Raw genomic sequence first — 18,217 nt, forward strand, 5'->3', positions numbered from 1 at the left:
ATTCAACAAGTAGTCTTATAAAAGGAATATCATATAATATATATAGATAGTAGATTCATTTCGTGTCCTTCGAAAATCTGTTACTTGACCTAAGTCAAGAAGTCACGCCTGCAGACTCGTTATTTTTGTTCTGTTTTGTTTTCGGCATCGTTTTTGACACTAATTTCAAAGTTTCTGAGTTCATTCGACAAACTTGTATAGTCATCTATTAAATCGCAAATAAACAAAACTAGACATGAAATTTAGATCCAAAGTCACAGACTTTCAATTAGATGGGTATTCCATTGCATATTATAGAAGTATAAGTTTTCCAAGAAGTTCAAAACTATAATGAGACATAGCTGATAAACCCATTGCATCCTTTCTTAATTTTCTATTATATCTGGTAGAATAATATGTCTATTAAGGTTTTAATTCAAAAGAGTGTTCTTACTCAATAGCTGTTATACTGTTATAGTTTAAAGTTGTAATTTTTTTTTTCTCAGAAGTATGATATTATTTAATATTATATGTCAGATTATTCTAGATTTATTTTCTGCTAAAAGTATAAATATTGAAAAACCTAGTAAAAGCTTTAATTTACCTACAACTACAATTTATTATGACATAAGTGCTGATCGGACTTGTATTACCTAATGATAAATAGTAAACTTCTTTAGAATAAAAAATGTATTACTTATGACAAATAAAAAAAAAAAAATAAATATTCTAAACCGAATACTATATAATTGAAAATGGTATTTTTAATTTGTTCTCGTAACTTATTATATATATGCATATATATAGATAACCATTTTAGGGGAGTTAAAATAAAAAAAATCTGAAATGTAAGGTAATAAAGTTAACAATAATATTATGGTAATATTTATTGAGCTACAAGTTTTTAATATTTTTTGTCCAGGGGGGGGGGGCAAGTGCCCTATCTTGCCACCAAATGGGCACCCATGTAGATAACTATTTATAAATCCTATTGATGGTATGAAAATAATTGATATGTTTAAATTTTTGGAAAAATTAAATGTAGACATTAAATAATAAAATTGAATTAATGCATTACTGAAAATATATGCTAAAATAATATACGTCATGATGTTATGGATTTTTTTGTTTAAAAAATTAAAATTATTATTTATTACTCAGACTTAGAACTTTAGGCTTGAAATTATTTGAATTATTGCATTTAATGAAATAATATAAAAAAACTTTCTTTTGTAGTACATATATGTGTCGAAATTATTATTTATGTTTAACAATAAATTCACATTTATCTTATCGCCGAAAAAAGCGTTTAATATTTTAATTAAGTTTTTGAATCAATGTACAATAATTGTCTTAATCTTAATAAATACATAAATTAATAAAATCAATTCTTCAATTTTATCATTCATTTTCATAAATGTTATATTTGAACTATACTATTCGTTCACTTTTTACATCTAATAATCGAATATTATTATCTAAAATTTAATATGATATTAAACCTAATATTCATAATGTTAGTCGAATTGATACAATGTAATAAATGTTATAAATGTTAAAATATATTATATAACAAACGAATAAATTAATAATTAATTCGGTGAACATTGCGGTTACGTTATATCATTACAATTGTATAAATGATTGATTGAGATGGTTGAATATTAATACTTGCAAACCGCATGTATATAATAGATGATTCTACGGATGATCCTGACGACGCAGAAAATCGTTGGAGGAGAGGAGCACGGGGTGCTGTTCAAAGGGTAAGAAGAAAGTCCAGGGTGCAAAAACAGCATAGCTATGACGATGACATAAAGCCCGGCGTCGGGCAACAAGGAGGACAGGGTGTCAGTTCGAATTTGACTGCTGAGGGACAAGGTAATAATTTCTGTGGTTAGTTGTATGATTGCTCTTCACACTATTTCGATAATTCTTCAAATAAGTCGTTCTTATGGAATGACATGATACATTTTTTTCTTTTTGTAGATATCTTGGTAGTATATTTTATATCCCTATGAATAATAAAATTATATCCAATATTTATAACATACATTACACTTATATTAATGAACGTGAGATAAATAACTATAGAAAAATAATATTATTGCATAATTTTTCACTGAAAGTTGTTATTATAAAATTATTGTACGTTAGTTGCCGTAACAAGTATTTGACTCTTAACTTTTTTTTTGTTTATTTAAGGTTAAATTTACGTCAGCTTGTGGTTTATTTTTTTCAAAAAATGTACTTAAAAAACCATTTCTGTGTTTTATTGTATTAACATTTATAAATAAAACAAAGATTTTTTTTACATCTTATAATAATGGGATAAATATTTAATGTGTATGCAAAAAACATTTAAATAGTACAAATTTTATAACAAAAGTTTTAAAAATAATATACGAGTAAAAATTTCTGTATAAAACAAATGCATTAAAACACGATTTTGTAAAAAATAATGTTTATAATTAAGTTTATACTGAATAATTCTTGATAAATGTAGGTACCATATTATATATATCCTCATAATATTCAAATAAAATAACCATAAACCATAAAACTACGTGAGAAAAAGAACGAAATGCCCTATAATATAAGGGAATCGGGTTGTCCGCTATGCAGCATGGATGCTATTTTTGTATTGCAAGTTAATAATAAATTTAAAAACAGTGATAAATCTTCACATACAAAAAGAGATTTTGAGCTATTCTCAGTTAAAAACGCATATGTATGGATTTGCTTAAATTATTTAAAAACTCTTTATAGTTTTTCCCAGGGGTTGTGGAAACTTAATTGAAAATTGTTTCTTCAAATTATTAATTAACTAATATAATACTTTATTCACAAGCGATATAAAGATATTTCACACTTTACTTCAAATCGTAACTATAATTTAATATTAAAAGCTGTAAAAGCTAGTCACACTTTAGGTGCAATTTGTTATTTTTAGCTATTAAAATATTTACACGATTATGGTTAAATATAAGATATATATTATTATACCTTATAAAATAGTGTTTTCAATTCATAAGATTTTGTATCTCAGACTATATTAAAATTTAAAGTTAAATTGTAACATATTATAATATTATTATTTAAAAATCGTTTTGGTGAAATTGTTAAATGATTTAAATATTTTGTTTATGGATCTGTGATATTTATTTTTCGTGTTTTCATTATATATAATTCTACATTAATGTAAATTTTAAATGAAGATTTAAAGGTTTGTATATAAAAAAAATGAACTGCATATTTGGTACATTCTGAATCATAATAATATCGAATATACCTTTGTAAATATTTTTAAATTGCACGATAGTATATAATATGTTCATACATTTTTTCAAAGAATTCCCATTAAAATTATTAATCATTACTTCGATGAGATATTAAAATAAAAAAAATGAAAAAATAACTTTTACACTTCGACATTCGGATGAACGTCCATTGATGCAGCGTACTTTCACCAACTGATTAATAAAAGTCGATTGTAGACATTTTGAAGCGTGAAAAGGATTTTAAGTTTTACATTTCAATGGGCTAGTGAGTCACAAGTTGTAATTAACAATGCACTATATAATAATTAAACTTTGAGTTACCCAGCACGTTAATTTACTATCGCTATTTAATTGATAATAAAATATAGTGTTTCATTTAATAAATTAGGATGCTTAAAATAAATCATTTTATTTTGTGCACATAATCTATAAAACGAGATTAAAAAAAAAAAAAAAAAACGATACATCCATTATTATAACACTGTTTCCTTCAAATTTCCAATATTTTAAGACAAATCATTAATTTAGTTTTGAAAATTATTAAAAAAAATATTATAAATATGAATTTTAAGCTGCTATAGATAGGTACTTAATTTAATTAGTGTATTTTTTTTCTAAAATTCTATGAGTATTCGATTATCGATTAAATACGTCATGATAAATGTTCTTATGCTTTATAAAATAATAAATAATAAATGCGTTTGTGTTAACTTTTATTATACATGCATAAAAAATTTAACGGGTATAATATACCTACGTATTATAGGTTTTATATCTGTTAATTTTTAAAACAGTTTATATCGATTAATTTTTACCTCGGACCATGATATATAATTATCCACAATAAATAATATAATATAATGTAGTACGAATATTATTATTATTAAATCGATTATTGCAATTCAATCGATCATTTTGTTTGCAGCTCAACTGCCAAGACGAGCGTCAGCGTACGACGTATATCAAAACCGTGTAGATCAGCAGCAAGGTTCATCTCCGGTAAATCGGAGGTCCAGTTTTCGAATACAGCAAGACGACGATCTTAGCGGTGGTGGTGGAGTGCAGCAAAAAGGTAAAAATATATTATTATACGACGTATATCCGGACGTGACCACGCGTGTATTTTTCTGGGTGTTATTATATCATATTATAATTATTTACATATTTCAAATGGCCGTTGATGTCGAGTATTGTATACACTGGAGTGGTGGATCGTATACCATGTGATTATTGGAGTTATGCTAATTTTGCTGATTATAAACCTCCATAACTTTTATCCGTCTAAAACACGCCAGACCCTTTTCACCATTGCTAATTTTATACCCCATCTAGTGGGGATTTCCAATGATATGTGTGTAATATTATGCATTTTAGATATTGTGCAAAACAACGACATTATTATGGTCGACAAGATAATATTTACAAAGGTAATGATTTAAAATCCTTTATAATATTATTGCAAACATCCATACACGATTATGTGTCAAGATAACTCTACCAATTTAATACCTACTATGTTCTATTCGTATACATATAACATTATAATTAACTTTATAAATCCTATTGGTCTCTTAAGTCACAAACCATGCTCCAATGGTTAGTAACTTATGAAATGTAGGGTGAGGTAAAATTATTAAAACTATAGAGCCATTTATTTTAGTTAGGTACTTAAAAAATATTCTATATTACATTAAATTTTATTTTTTAAATTATATAATGTAAATACATTTTAAAAATCGTTTAGGAATAGATACCACGACGGAGATGATAACTATTACCACCTGTACATGTTTTGTTGTTTTCATTTTTATTTAATAACAAAAAACAAAAAAGTGTACAGAATATCATAGTAAGCAAACTATTTTTTAGAAAGATCTTATTATTTTTGTAACAGTGTATAATATGATGAAAGGTAAAAAAAAAATACAAGGATCTTTCATCTCGCAATATGTCAAAACAAATACACAACGAATTCCATAACTATTACCATACATTTTTTCTAAAATCATCTATTGGTTTGACTTAATTTTAAAATATCACATATTTTAGTTAACTTGTTAACTTATCGAGACAAATTATTTTAAAATGGAAAAGAAGTAATGCTGAGAAATCAAACTACAGTTTTAATTACAGAAATTTTATAGGAAAAAATCTATCAGATGTGATCAATTTTTTTATCTACCTACAAATATCGTACGAGTTGATGCATAATTTAATCTTGTTGATTTTTAGATAAACTATTGATTTTTTATAAGTAAATAACTCATGATATCCAATTGGGGGTTTCAAATAATCATCAGAATATTTACAGATTTTATATCATATAAGTAATCAATATCAGAGGAATCTAAAGTTTATAAATTGTATCATGTTAATGTTTAAAATAGAAAAAAATGTATAATACAATAGTTATTTTAGTCAGAAAAATCTATATTATATATATATATATTTATATATTGTAAGAAGGGAGCGTCCACTCTAGAAATTCAAAAAGAAACCTACTTATTTTTTTGTAAACATAATTTGAATAAATGTTTTAATACATTTCAGTGATTAAACAACATAACTTAAAGTATGTATTTAAATATATTATTAAGAATATTTTGAGAGCAATTTAAAGATTTTAGAAATCACATTTTGATTATACTTGTGGAGAGTGATGCCATCATTACCATTTAACAATACTATACCTTACATATTTACATTTATTTTAATACACTGGTTAATACTTAAACACAATACTAAGTCACAGCTTATAACAATAGTTCATAATATATCGGTATAAAAACAAACTAATAAAAAATAAAAACTATGAATACATTTTTTATGAGATATAACTAAAAAAAGAGAATCATAATTAAATGTATTTTTCTTTTGATTTTTGTATACAATGTGGACTTGTGGAGCTTACATACAAGAAAAAAAATAAAATTTGTTAGTCATTTTTATTCATATTTAACAAATAACAATGCTTTACTCACTAGTTATAAACATTGTTAGAAGAGTAAAATAAAAAATAAAACATCATAGTGTTTCCTTACTTTTCAATGTAAATAACTGCAAATAGCAGGCACATTTTTTACCATAATTTAAAAATAACGATAAAATGGTAACAGAAAAACACTAGAGCGTTTTATCGGAATCTTTTTAAGTTGTTATGGGACAATAAGATAAATTTACAAGGAATAATGACGATTATAACGAAAATATCAATGTATTTATTTCTCACGTTTTGTGCATTTTGTATGTATTGATGATTTTTGATTTTTTTAGTTATAAATAAACTAATCTGTCTGATTTTTTTTCCATCAAAATGAATTGTATATGATTGTATATCCATTAAAACATTTACCCTTTTTGAACTTCAAAAATTTACCCACTCTGAATAGTGAACAAAATTTCGGTGACGGAGAGTTCCCACTTTTCAGAGATTGCACTGTGATTGAAATATAATTTCTAAAATATTGATGAGAAAAATATGTTAAAATAATTTTTATATTTTTTACCTTTTGGAGTTAACGAATTTGAGATATTAAAAATTGAAGTATAGTGGGTGCTTATCATTCCTGAGATAAGGAGACAAATCTCCTTATTTGCGTTATATTCACGAAGTCATAATTATGGTTTATTTGTTACGTTATGATAATAAATTAGAATTAATATTCAAGCTGTCATATAGGCTGCATATAGTTAACTATTGTTAGTGAAATTGAAATTAAACAATTTTTTACTGTATTGAGTAGTGACGTTTTGTAATCTTGGAGATGTATCAGAAAATACAAACAAAAAAAAAAAACGACAGAGAATTTTGTTGGACATCCGAGAAATGTGACTTAACCAATAGATTTCGGTCATGGTCAGAAAATTTGTTTTTTTTCCATCACACAAGTTAGAAGATGACCCATGTCAAAGTGTATACCATATTATCATTAGAAGTAATTTGTAATTTTAATGTTTAATTTTCAGTTCTTTTTATGATAGAAAAAAACTTTTAACATATAATTATATACCCAATACCCATAATAGTTATAATTTGTGTCCTTATTATTTCCTTTATTTAAATCCTATATTATGAATAGGTTATTTTGATTTTAAAATAAAAATATTTTTCAGCACATTAATAACGGTTGTTTATTGTGCTTTAGGTAGATAGATTTATCATGTTTTAAAAATCATCCATCGCTCACTTGTATGTTAGGTACCTTAATGTATCATCTTAAATTGCACACAATTTAAACCATTTTGAACTGTTGATAAAAATATTTTCTGTATAATTAATGTTATAATAGTAGGTTTTGCATGTATATCGTATTATTCATAACGATGTAATAAATTTTAAACAAAAGTAATAATGTTGAATTTTATATTCTGACCACATTATGGAAACTATATTGACTTTACAACGAGACACAATTGTTATTGCATTTAATTCTTAGAAGATATATTTAGACCATTTTAATGTCACGAAATCGTGTAAAATAAATTTTATTTACGAGTTCACATCATAGCTCTTTCATTTTAAAATCCACGAATAAATAAAAAGAAGATTTTTAATTTTTATGTTATTAAAATAATAACCACAAAATATATTGACAAATATAATAATATATTGTATTATATATATATATTATGTACGTATAATATGTATAATTGTTGAAATAAATAAATAGATAAGTTTGTAAACAGTCAAATTTTCAATTTATTTACTAAAAGTTTATTCACTAACAAATTGTGTCAAATTTTTACTTAAGTCAGTGCTATCTATTTATTATTATAATTATTGATATAAAACTAATGTTTTGAAAAATATTAAACTTAGTTATAATTAATTATTTAACAAAATAGTTTTGTTACTGATATATTATTGAAACATGATCCAAAATATTTTTAGGAACATCAATGTTCTTAAAAATACTTAAATCTATTTATAGGGTAAACATTAGAATTCGATAAAATAAAAAAGATTATCAAAATTTAATTGATAAACATAAATATATTAACAATAATAAATTAAAAAAAAAAATTGTTTCAGACAAAAAATAATTCAGGACTGAAAGGGTTAAAATATAATATTTTAACATAGGTACTAACATAATTGTATAATAATATACCAAAGTGGTTTTACTAATGACAGTATAAAAATTACTTTTAACAAGCTCTTCTAAGCTTTTCAAAACAGTAACGCAAGAAGCAAATTTGTGGATTAACTTAAAATTACTATACTTAAATGTATAATCAATGATATTATATAAAAAAAGTAAATTGTCTAACATTTCGTGCAATAATATAATATGTATTTTAATTACCATACAATCTATCTATGAATTTCACGTTTTTGAGATTTAAAATAAGAATTACATTAAACTAATTATCTACAATATGTTCGTAATCAAATAATTTTTTTTTCTAAAAATCATAGCGTTATATTTTTGTACTGTACCTACTAAGATTTATATCAATAGAATAATCGATGATCTATTAAAACGTGTTATTTTATTTATAAATTTACTTAAGTCCATCAATTGAAACTGTTTGTTTGGAAAGTAATATTAACTATGATGAAAAGACGTACTCCTCTATTTCTTTGATCCTTATATAAAGATAACATAAAATCTAGTAAATAAATACCATACATTGCTAGGATTAATCATTGAGTTCTATAACTACATAATATTAAAATTATAAATGATTCGTTAACAGACGGGTCAACTGAGTTGGAAAACTGTTCCTGAAAATTAATTAATTTTAACAAAAATTACTATACGCAAAACAGTTTGATAAACAATATTTAGGTCGGTAGGGTCAAGTAAAATAAATAATAGCAAAAAATGACAGAAACACGAGGTATATTGTTATAATACATTGTATGGTTGATATATGTTGCACTAAAATATTGAAAACAATTCTAGTATATACCTATATATAAAAACTATGTGCATATAGCTAGGTAACAAGATACAAAAGGTAAAGTGAGTGTACTCATTTTACATTAAAAACTAATAACCCAATAATTGTGTCACCACGTGTAACTCCTACGTCTACAATTTACTAGTATTTTTAAATTAATATTGACCAATAACATTCATGATACAAATACATAATATAGTTGATTTATATAAAATACCTATGGTAATATTGCATCAGCTATATTATAACATCAAAAATAGAAAAGAAAAATATCAAATACGTAATACAGATACAATATAAATAAGATAAAACATTTTAACATAACAAGATAGTGTTTTCTATGGACTTTATTGCGCACAACTTTAGTGTAGTAGGTACTGGAAAATAATGTCGAAATCACAAAGCTATTAAAAAATATATAAATATTTTTTTTGAAAGCCACGGATACAGTTATTGTTACTTATTATAGTATGATATTAATATATTAATATAAGCAGTGCCAATATGGTGTCAAACAATAATATAAATTCGTTTATAGAGTTTAATTTTTAAATGAAGTTATACTATTTATAAAATCATATTTAATTCAACGAGACAAACAATACTGTAAAACGTAATTTAACTATAGTACCTAATAGCTAATATAAAATATTTGAGTATAATAATAATTATAATATCTATCCAAACTAAATACATGTTGAGTAAAATTATAAATGATAACTGCATATTATATAAACGCTAATGAATTTAAATTTTATATTGTATGTATTCATTAATAATATAAAATGGCCATTTTTGTATTTTATTCAATTAAAATATAATATCTTAATAAATTATTAATGGCATTCTTTCGTGAAAAAAACGGCTAAAAATTATTTATATATATTTCTGAACTATAAATATATATATATAAAAACATACCTATTTATTTATCTACTTAATAATAAAAATTATATAAATATAGTTTTCTAAAATTTATTTTATCATAATCATTATTATTATTATTATTATTTATTAGCTTAAATAAATTGTAAAACATTATTAATATATGAATAATTAACAATTATTATCATGCAATATATAAAAGACGAATAATTATTTTAGATGTAATTGAATTATAGAAAATTAAATAATTAAAATTCATAAAAATTGAGTACACTGTTTTAGTTTGTGGGTTAATAATAATTATTAAATAACAAAATAATAAATAATTATTATTTAACAATTGTTATACGGTTGTTTGTTTTTATTTTTTTTAAATTTAATACTGTAAAATACAATTTGTGTTATTAACGTATGGTACATACATAATATGCTATGTATAAGCAGACATTTTTCTTACATTACATCAAAAAACTAACAAAATTTGAATTTTTCTACAAATTTATGTTTGTGTTTTAAATTTTCATTAAAACTTTTTTTTGAATGTATATGTAAAATTTGCTTGAACGTAAAAGTATTATATAAAATGAAATGTAAGCTGGCGACAAAGTATACAGCCTTTAAATAGTTTTAGGAATTGAAACTTTAAAATTTATTTATTTCGCACTTCATAAATTACTTGGTTATTGTTAACTGGCAATGGAGCTTTTCACGGAGCATAATTTAATTTTAGAAATAAATTAAAAATTAAACAGTTGAAGGACGTTTAAAATTAAAAATATTAAAAACCAAATGCTTCAGAACGCAGTTGTGAAACATTGTTGTTTACAAATATATAGTTTCAAAAATTATTATAATATTTTGGTGTAACTGTAGGATGGTATGTACATATAAGTACGTGTGTACATATGGTTATATGTTTTGTACATATTGCTGTTTTCGAGTAATATATGTTCAGATATTTTCACAACAATCGTGAACATTTTTTTGACATATGTTGCAAGTCATGGCTCCATATTATATTGTATGAAGTTTTTCTTTTAACTTACTAGATATTATTCATTTTTACTATTTTATCATTGAAAATAATATATTCGTGTCTAAATTATTAATTATTTAAGATTTCCTCACTTGAAAATGTTTAAAAAAAAATTCTTTGTTTTAAATAATATAGATTCTTAAAATCTACAATAATGCAATCTTGTGATTTTTATTTGATTTAAGTTGTAGACTAAATAAAGTTTATAAAATTTGATAAAAATTAAAATCATAACTTACATTGATATTTTTAGTTATAAAATAAGGATATAAAGTATACGTATACTTAAGATACATCGTTTATATTTGTTAAATAAATATTTCAAAAATTATAATATTATGAACAATAATATTTATTATCATTAAAATGTATCGATTTATAGGTTCACATAGCATTGTGTTTTCAAAATTCGTTTTACTTGGAAACTATTATACGATAGACTGACATTATAACACGGTTAATATACTTTCTTACATTTGAAATTTTTTTTTAAAAATAAAACTCAAACCATGTACATATAAAATACACGGTAAATTATTCAGTGGTTAAAATTGTTTTTTTTTATTAAAATACAATAATAAGTAGTTGTTATTGTACATTACTGAATATAATATTCTATTCGAACTAAAATGTCTTACATGTTGGATATACCTACATTGTTTTTCTTTTTGTTTTCATTTAACAATAATAACCAATATTCAGTATTTAAAATTTTGACGAATGTTGTATTTTTATTTTTATTTTTTAGTATAATACGTAGGTAGGTATAACACACGCTGAATTTAAACTAAATAGTTCTTATGTTTTTGATTCACATATTGCAAACTCGTAACTATCTTATTTCATTTTTGAGCTAACATAAAAAACAACAGATTCGTTTAATGCTTTTTATGTTTTTCTAAACACATTTCATTCTTTGAATTTCCTAATATGATATATATATAAGTACACTCTACTGTATTTTATACGAAAGTGAAAATAAATATTATACTATACCTAGTTGAAATATCATATAAAAGCAACTTTGTTTAATATCGAAGCATAATAAAATATTTAACACGCTTTTATAAGGTATCCTTTAATATTTTTTATATGAGATATTATTCAATGTAAAATCGAAGGTTAAATGTTTATTACATTTTTAATATAAATTTTGTACATAAATGTATTGACGCGAAGAAATCATACAAAACAGTTGAATTTAGTGTACATTTATGATGGATAGGTATAATGATTTATTGTAATTCTTTTTAAAATAACAATTAAACATAAAAAAAAATATAATATACTTATACATTTAAATGTTTCCTATTATTTTCTGATTGATTTTAAAGTCATAAATAAAAATTGAATTTGATAACACTACAAAGTGCCAACCAAGTAGTCTACTCTAAAAATTCATTCACATAAAAAAAAATATTCATTTTTTGTATGAATCATTATGTTTTTAAACATATTATGAGTGTTATTAAAAAATAAAAATATATCTATAAATCTATAATGATTGTTCATGACGTATACTAGATAGGTACCTATTATAATAATGCATGTATAACAACAATAAACGAGTTTGTTTTCAAATATTTAGTAGATTATTAACCATGATAATATTACATCTTCTGTCTTTAATAAAATATTAAATTTATTGTGAAATATAAATTTAGTCCAGTAAGTAATGAAAAAAAAAAAATGTAAATCAATAATCTATATAAATTTCCATAGTCAACAGATACTTAAGGGTTATACCAATTATATTTTTCCCTTAACCATAATTAAGGATAATAATTACAAAAATCTTAACAATTTTTTAATTTTTATAATTTTTTGTTGAATATATTATAAACACAAATATAACGTTACGATATTTTATAAGTTATAACATATACATTAATTAATATATTTTTTAATTAAATTATTAAACTTAACTGAATCGTTCATTGATACAATTAAAAAAGGTCTGTAGGTCTTATTTAATATAATATTATACAATGTCTTCGAAGTTTTCCGGTGAATAACAAGAGTTTTGAAATCATCAGCTTTGCACCATCGCTTTGGAAAACATATATATATATATATGTATATTATATTATAGTTATTCCACACAATAATATGAAATGTCGTCTTTCCGTTATCTTCGAAAAATATATATTTATATTATCGATACCGCGTTTATAAAGTCTATAATAGTCAATAGATACTCGTTAATGGAATCAGTAACGAGACTGCAATGAAATCGATTGCATTTATGATACGTACGTACATCAATCTGTGAGGGAAGTTTCACGAGATGAATAACGCAAAAGCTTTTAAAACATTAGCCGTTACAATAGGTATACTAATACTAAAATGTAATAATATACCATTTTATTATTATCGTTATTATCACATAGATTCATATTATTTATGATTGATCTCGCCATATAAAATGCGAAAAAAATATTCGTTTCATTCCTACTCAGCAATATTACCCGTATTGTATTATATTATCATTTTATAATATATATTTCTATACCTCTACAATCCATATTTTATAATATGAAAACAATTTTAAACACGATACCATCGTTTTCCGTTAAAGCATTACACAACAATAACTATATAAGACCAGGATTAAAGTTGTCTGCAGAACCATATAGTTTGTGTAATACGAAATGCTGAGTACGCAGTATGAAATAAAAAAGTGTACAGTGACTGAAGGGTTACTAGAATTTAGTATTATTGTTAGTTTTTTAAATCGTATATTGCATTTACACATTTTAATTTAATAACCGTACAAATAAATTTTAAGTCTGTGCTTAACTGTGTCTATATTAAAAATTTAGGTTGATTCATCTTTTAAATTTCAACTGCAAAACTAATATTATTTTTGATTATGAATATGAAACATCTGTATCTGATGTTACAGTTGCTCTTAATGCTGTATGGTTGGTGGTTAAATAGTATACAATTTTGCATGGTCTGATGCTGTTAGGAATGGGGTAAAAACTCCCAGTTATAAAAAAATGTGCAATACGAAAAAAATATATATATTAACAATTCAGCCTCTGGTGTAGGAAAAAACCGCTCTAGAATTCGATATGAGAAAATAAATAAATGGCGTACCCAGCCTAATACTTTTTTCGTTGTTCAGACATTATAGTTGCAAGTGCACGAATTGGACACATCAACCTTTACACGTAATAAGACACGAATAACAACTCTACTGCAGCAAATGTGATGAACCCCTTATAGTAAAACTCATAGTCCTACATTGCCCACTATTCGCTACCACAAAAAACATTCTCAACCATCTTTCAATAATATAAGAAGTATTAAAAGAATAAAATACACACTTGATTTAAAGATTTTCAAAATCATCTCTATCGATAACAATATTTAAAACTAAGATAAAATAATCACGTGAAATAACGAAAAAAAAAATGTTTGCCTACGTAAACCTTACATTTAAATATTATAGTAAGTTATAAACATAAAATTATGATGTCAATTTAAACGTATTTTTTAATTAATGAATAAGTTATTGAAGCTTTTATTCTTAGTAAAAATAAAGCTGTGTATACAATTTTATATGACTATAATGTAATTGAATAATAAAATATAAAAAAAAAATCTGTATGGTATAATATAAACACAAAATAACTTTTGCATTCACAAAATGTTAAGTATTTTAACCGCAATGTACGTACCTACTATGAAAAATATATAACATTTTATTTTATTTCTAGATCAGTCGCAAAATCTGGGAATGAACAACGACGAAGAGTGGAGGCCACGTAGACGTGGTTCGCAATTGTAAGTGGGATACTCTCGTAAAACGTATTTTTTGTTTTATCATCTTTGAGGTCTCATCTCTGTTTAAATGTTGACTTAATTACGTTTGGTTGGTTTAATATCATGACAGGCCAGACATCAGCAACTTACGGACGTCCGCTGAGTCTAGAGGAGGTCGGAATTCGTTTTCTAACCGAAGTGGTGGAGATAGCCAACAACTGCAACAACAACAACCGCAACAACCACAACAGCAGCCGCCACCCGTCATCCAAGAAACCGAACAGAACGAAACTGTCCGCAGACAACCGTCTGTAGCCGGTGAAGAAATTAAGATAGTCATACATGACGTGGACTTCGATCCGAACACTATGGGTAAGTCGTTCGGAAAAATAGATAATTTATTGAATGTATGGTATTGTGTAAGTGATTGTGAAAGTATTTTACCTCATTATCTCCTGCCTTCAACCATTGAATTTATTTTACTATAAATAGGTAGATATACATAGTTTACTTAATAACTGCAATCTATTTTTCTCACATTTAAAGTCCCGCATTCGATTGGTTTATTAAAATGATGAACATTTTTTTATAGAATAGGTAATTAAATAAATAAATTCAAATAAATAAATTTAAATAATAATTATCCAAAGTTAGAGTAAAAGTTTGTTGTTTCCTCAGAGTTTTAACTACTAATCTGGTATCTTGATTTTCCAAATATATTACCAGTAATGCCAGTTCATTATATAGATTTGTTCGAGCGAAAATATTATTGAACACTACATGATTCGGCCCAATATTAACAATATTTTTCGGTGTAAATAAATAGCTTACCTATTACAATTAAATTATTTTTTGCATTTATGCTGAACACATAAGATTTATCATCGTCACGTCATCCAAACTATCTATATGGATATATTATGCAAGGTTCGATACAATACTTGAGTTTATTTTGAAGTTTTTTTCTCCGATTGTGGGTTATAATACTATACAAATAATACATAAATATATTCAATCTTGTATAACCATCAAATAAATAAGTATAACACCGTCAATCATCTTTATATTGTAACCTGTAATTTTATATCCTTTTAAATTATTAACTTTATTATACAAAATATACATTATTTAGCTATGTAAAAGAGAAGAATTATCATTTCAATGAATATATTTTTACCAATATTTATTTCTTTTGCAAATCATACGAAAGTTATTAATTTCATTAATTTTTTATAAATCTAGTTTTTTTTAAAGTTATTGACTGTTTAATTAAATAATTGATAATTTAAGTAAAATTATTGTCCTTCACACTTCTTTAATTTTCTTTAGTTTTTCATTATTTTTTATTTTAATGTCCATCTACATTATAAACGATAATATTTAGATAAATTGGGTTTAAGATCTATATTCTATATAATGAAATCTTTGATGATTTAATGGAAATACATTTACGTAAAAATGATAATTATAAATAATGAACAAAAGAAAAAAAAGTTGTAATAACCATGTTGTATTTATGGCACCTACATACATATTCTACAGCGCTACACGTGTTTAATACAAATTTTTATATTTTTTAAATGTATTAAATAATCTTGTTTGTTAGGTAATATTTATGTAATTCCCCGGTTTTCGTTTATCCATGGGTTAACAATATAGTAAATAAATACAATTAGACGATATTAAACCATTTCAGAATTATATTAAAGAGTTAATACTATTGAAAAATTATAATACCGTAATTTTTAAAATAAAAAAAATTTAAAAATTTAATTAAAGTTAGATTGTGATTCGTTTTCAAAATTTATTTGAAATATTTGAGTTTGTCTTTTATGACTTTTTTCTCTTTGGCATGACGAAAAGAAGTTTTTCCTTCATTTTAAAACCCTTATTTTCTATTAATTTTTGTACTTATTGACAAAAATATAAAACTATTAGTTTTATTTTTTCAGAATAAACATATTTAGATATGGTTAAAAATAATTTGTATTGTTATTTAAAATAGTATAATTATAATAAAATGATTATAAAGACAAATAATAATAACCGATTGAAGATTTTTAACATTTTAATTTTTTTTTTTTTTTTTTTTGATTGAAATTTGTTTAAATTTTGATATTGGAAATGATTACATTTTTACTGTGATCATGCCAAATTCAACAATAATATACTAGTGCATATTGGCTGAATACTATTATAATCGTCTGGGTTATCATAAACAAAGTCATGTACGTGCAAAATTTTATGAAATAATACAAATAATTAAATTATATTTTCTGCAAATAACAAAAGATACAGCCTGAATATAATAAAGTGAATAGCTGTTAAACAATGCTAATAGCATACATGGTTAATATTATTTTTAACAAAGGAAACTTTGGAATCAGTTTTCTTTCATACACATTTTGTTTACAAATGCAACTTATTGCTTCAAACTACACTGAACATACGCTTTTTTTTGTATGTACCGTTGTTTGCGTACACAAACGGAAAATGGAACAACAATATAATTGTTATGTTTCATTCACTCATACCGTATATCGGTATATGACATCGTGTTGATCGAATAATTTAGGATTCGGATTGAAAGTTCTATCAACGCAAACAGAGAGTTTTCCGATCGTTCGCTGTGATTTGTAACAACCGTGGAACTAAAACTATAACTATTTTATTTTCAGACATCGTGTCGCCATGAATATTACATACAGTATCAATCAAACGTGTCAAACCATTCGGGGTAAAAGTTAAGGTTAATTCTTCGGATATATCTATTTCTAATATAGACAACTCGGGGAAACCCTGAGTTAAGTACTTCCTTTCCATTTTCTTTCAACGATAGACATTATAACTGGTGGCTGGTTGCTATTTCGTGAACCTTTCTCAACATGGACACTTATAAGAGTATTTTGACGAATTACTGGTGATTTATAGTACACAACTATATTGCTTTTACATTTAATATCAAGTCAGATGCTTTTCGTCTCGATATTACTGTTAATAAAGGGAGAGTTAGAGTCACAAGGAAATATAAATATTCGAAATCATATTTAAAAACACTTACTCTGATAACCAGGAGATAATTATTATTTACAAAAATTTGTTTAATTTATGTAGTTACTTTTTTTTTAGAAAAAAACAAAAAAAACAAATAATTTGATAAAAATACAATAGTAAATTTTTTTATATTATTATGTCAATTTGATAATGATATCATATTCATATAAACAGTCGCTTATCAATAGTATGTAAACGCAAACAGTTACAATTTTAATTGTTAAAGGACATCAAGATAATATCACTTTTGTCTCGCATTATTAAACTTTAAAGTAGGTAGCTATATATATTATACACGTTACGA

At 24.2% G+C, this 18,217-nt stretch overlaps 1 protein-coding gene across 3 annotated transcripts in view; it reads left to right on the plus strand.

Moving 5' to 3' along the window:
- LOC114128079 (regulating synaptic membrane exocytosis protein 1) overlaps positions 1-18,217 on the plus strand; it is a 184,689-nt gene that overhangs the window by 144,517 nt on the left and 21,955 nt on the right. For 2 of the 3 annotated variants that reach the window (XM_050202711.1, XM_027992491.2), the window contains exons 8-11: positions 1,675-1,860; positions 4,186-4,332; positions 14,814-14,880; positions 14,990-15,231. In XM_050202711.1, coding sequence (XP_050058668.1) covers positions 1,675-1,860; positions 4,186-4,332; positions 14,814-14,880; positions 14,990-15,231 — 642 coding nt within the window. The remainder of the gene's footprint in view (positions 1-1,674; positions 1,861-4,185; positions 4,333-14,813; positions 14,881-14,989; positions 15,232-18,217) is intronic. The other variant, XM_027992493.2, reaches the window with a different exon arrangement.

Source organism: Aphis gossypii, chromosome 1 (genome assembly GCF_020184175.1).
Source record: "Aphis gossypii isolate Hap1 chromosome 1, ASM2018417v2, whole genome shotgun sequence".
NCBI lineage: Eukaryota > Metazoa > Arthropoda > Insecta > Hemiptera > Aphididae > Aphis > Aphis gossypii.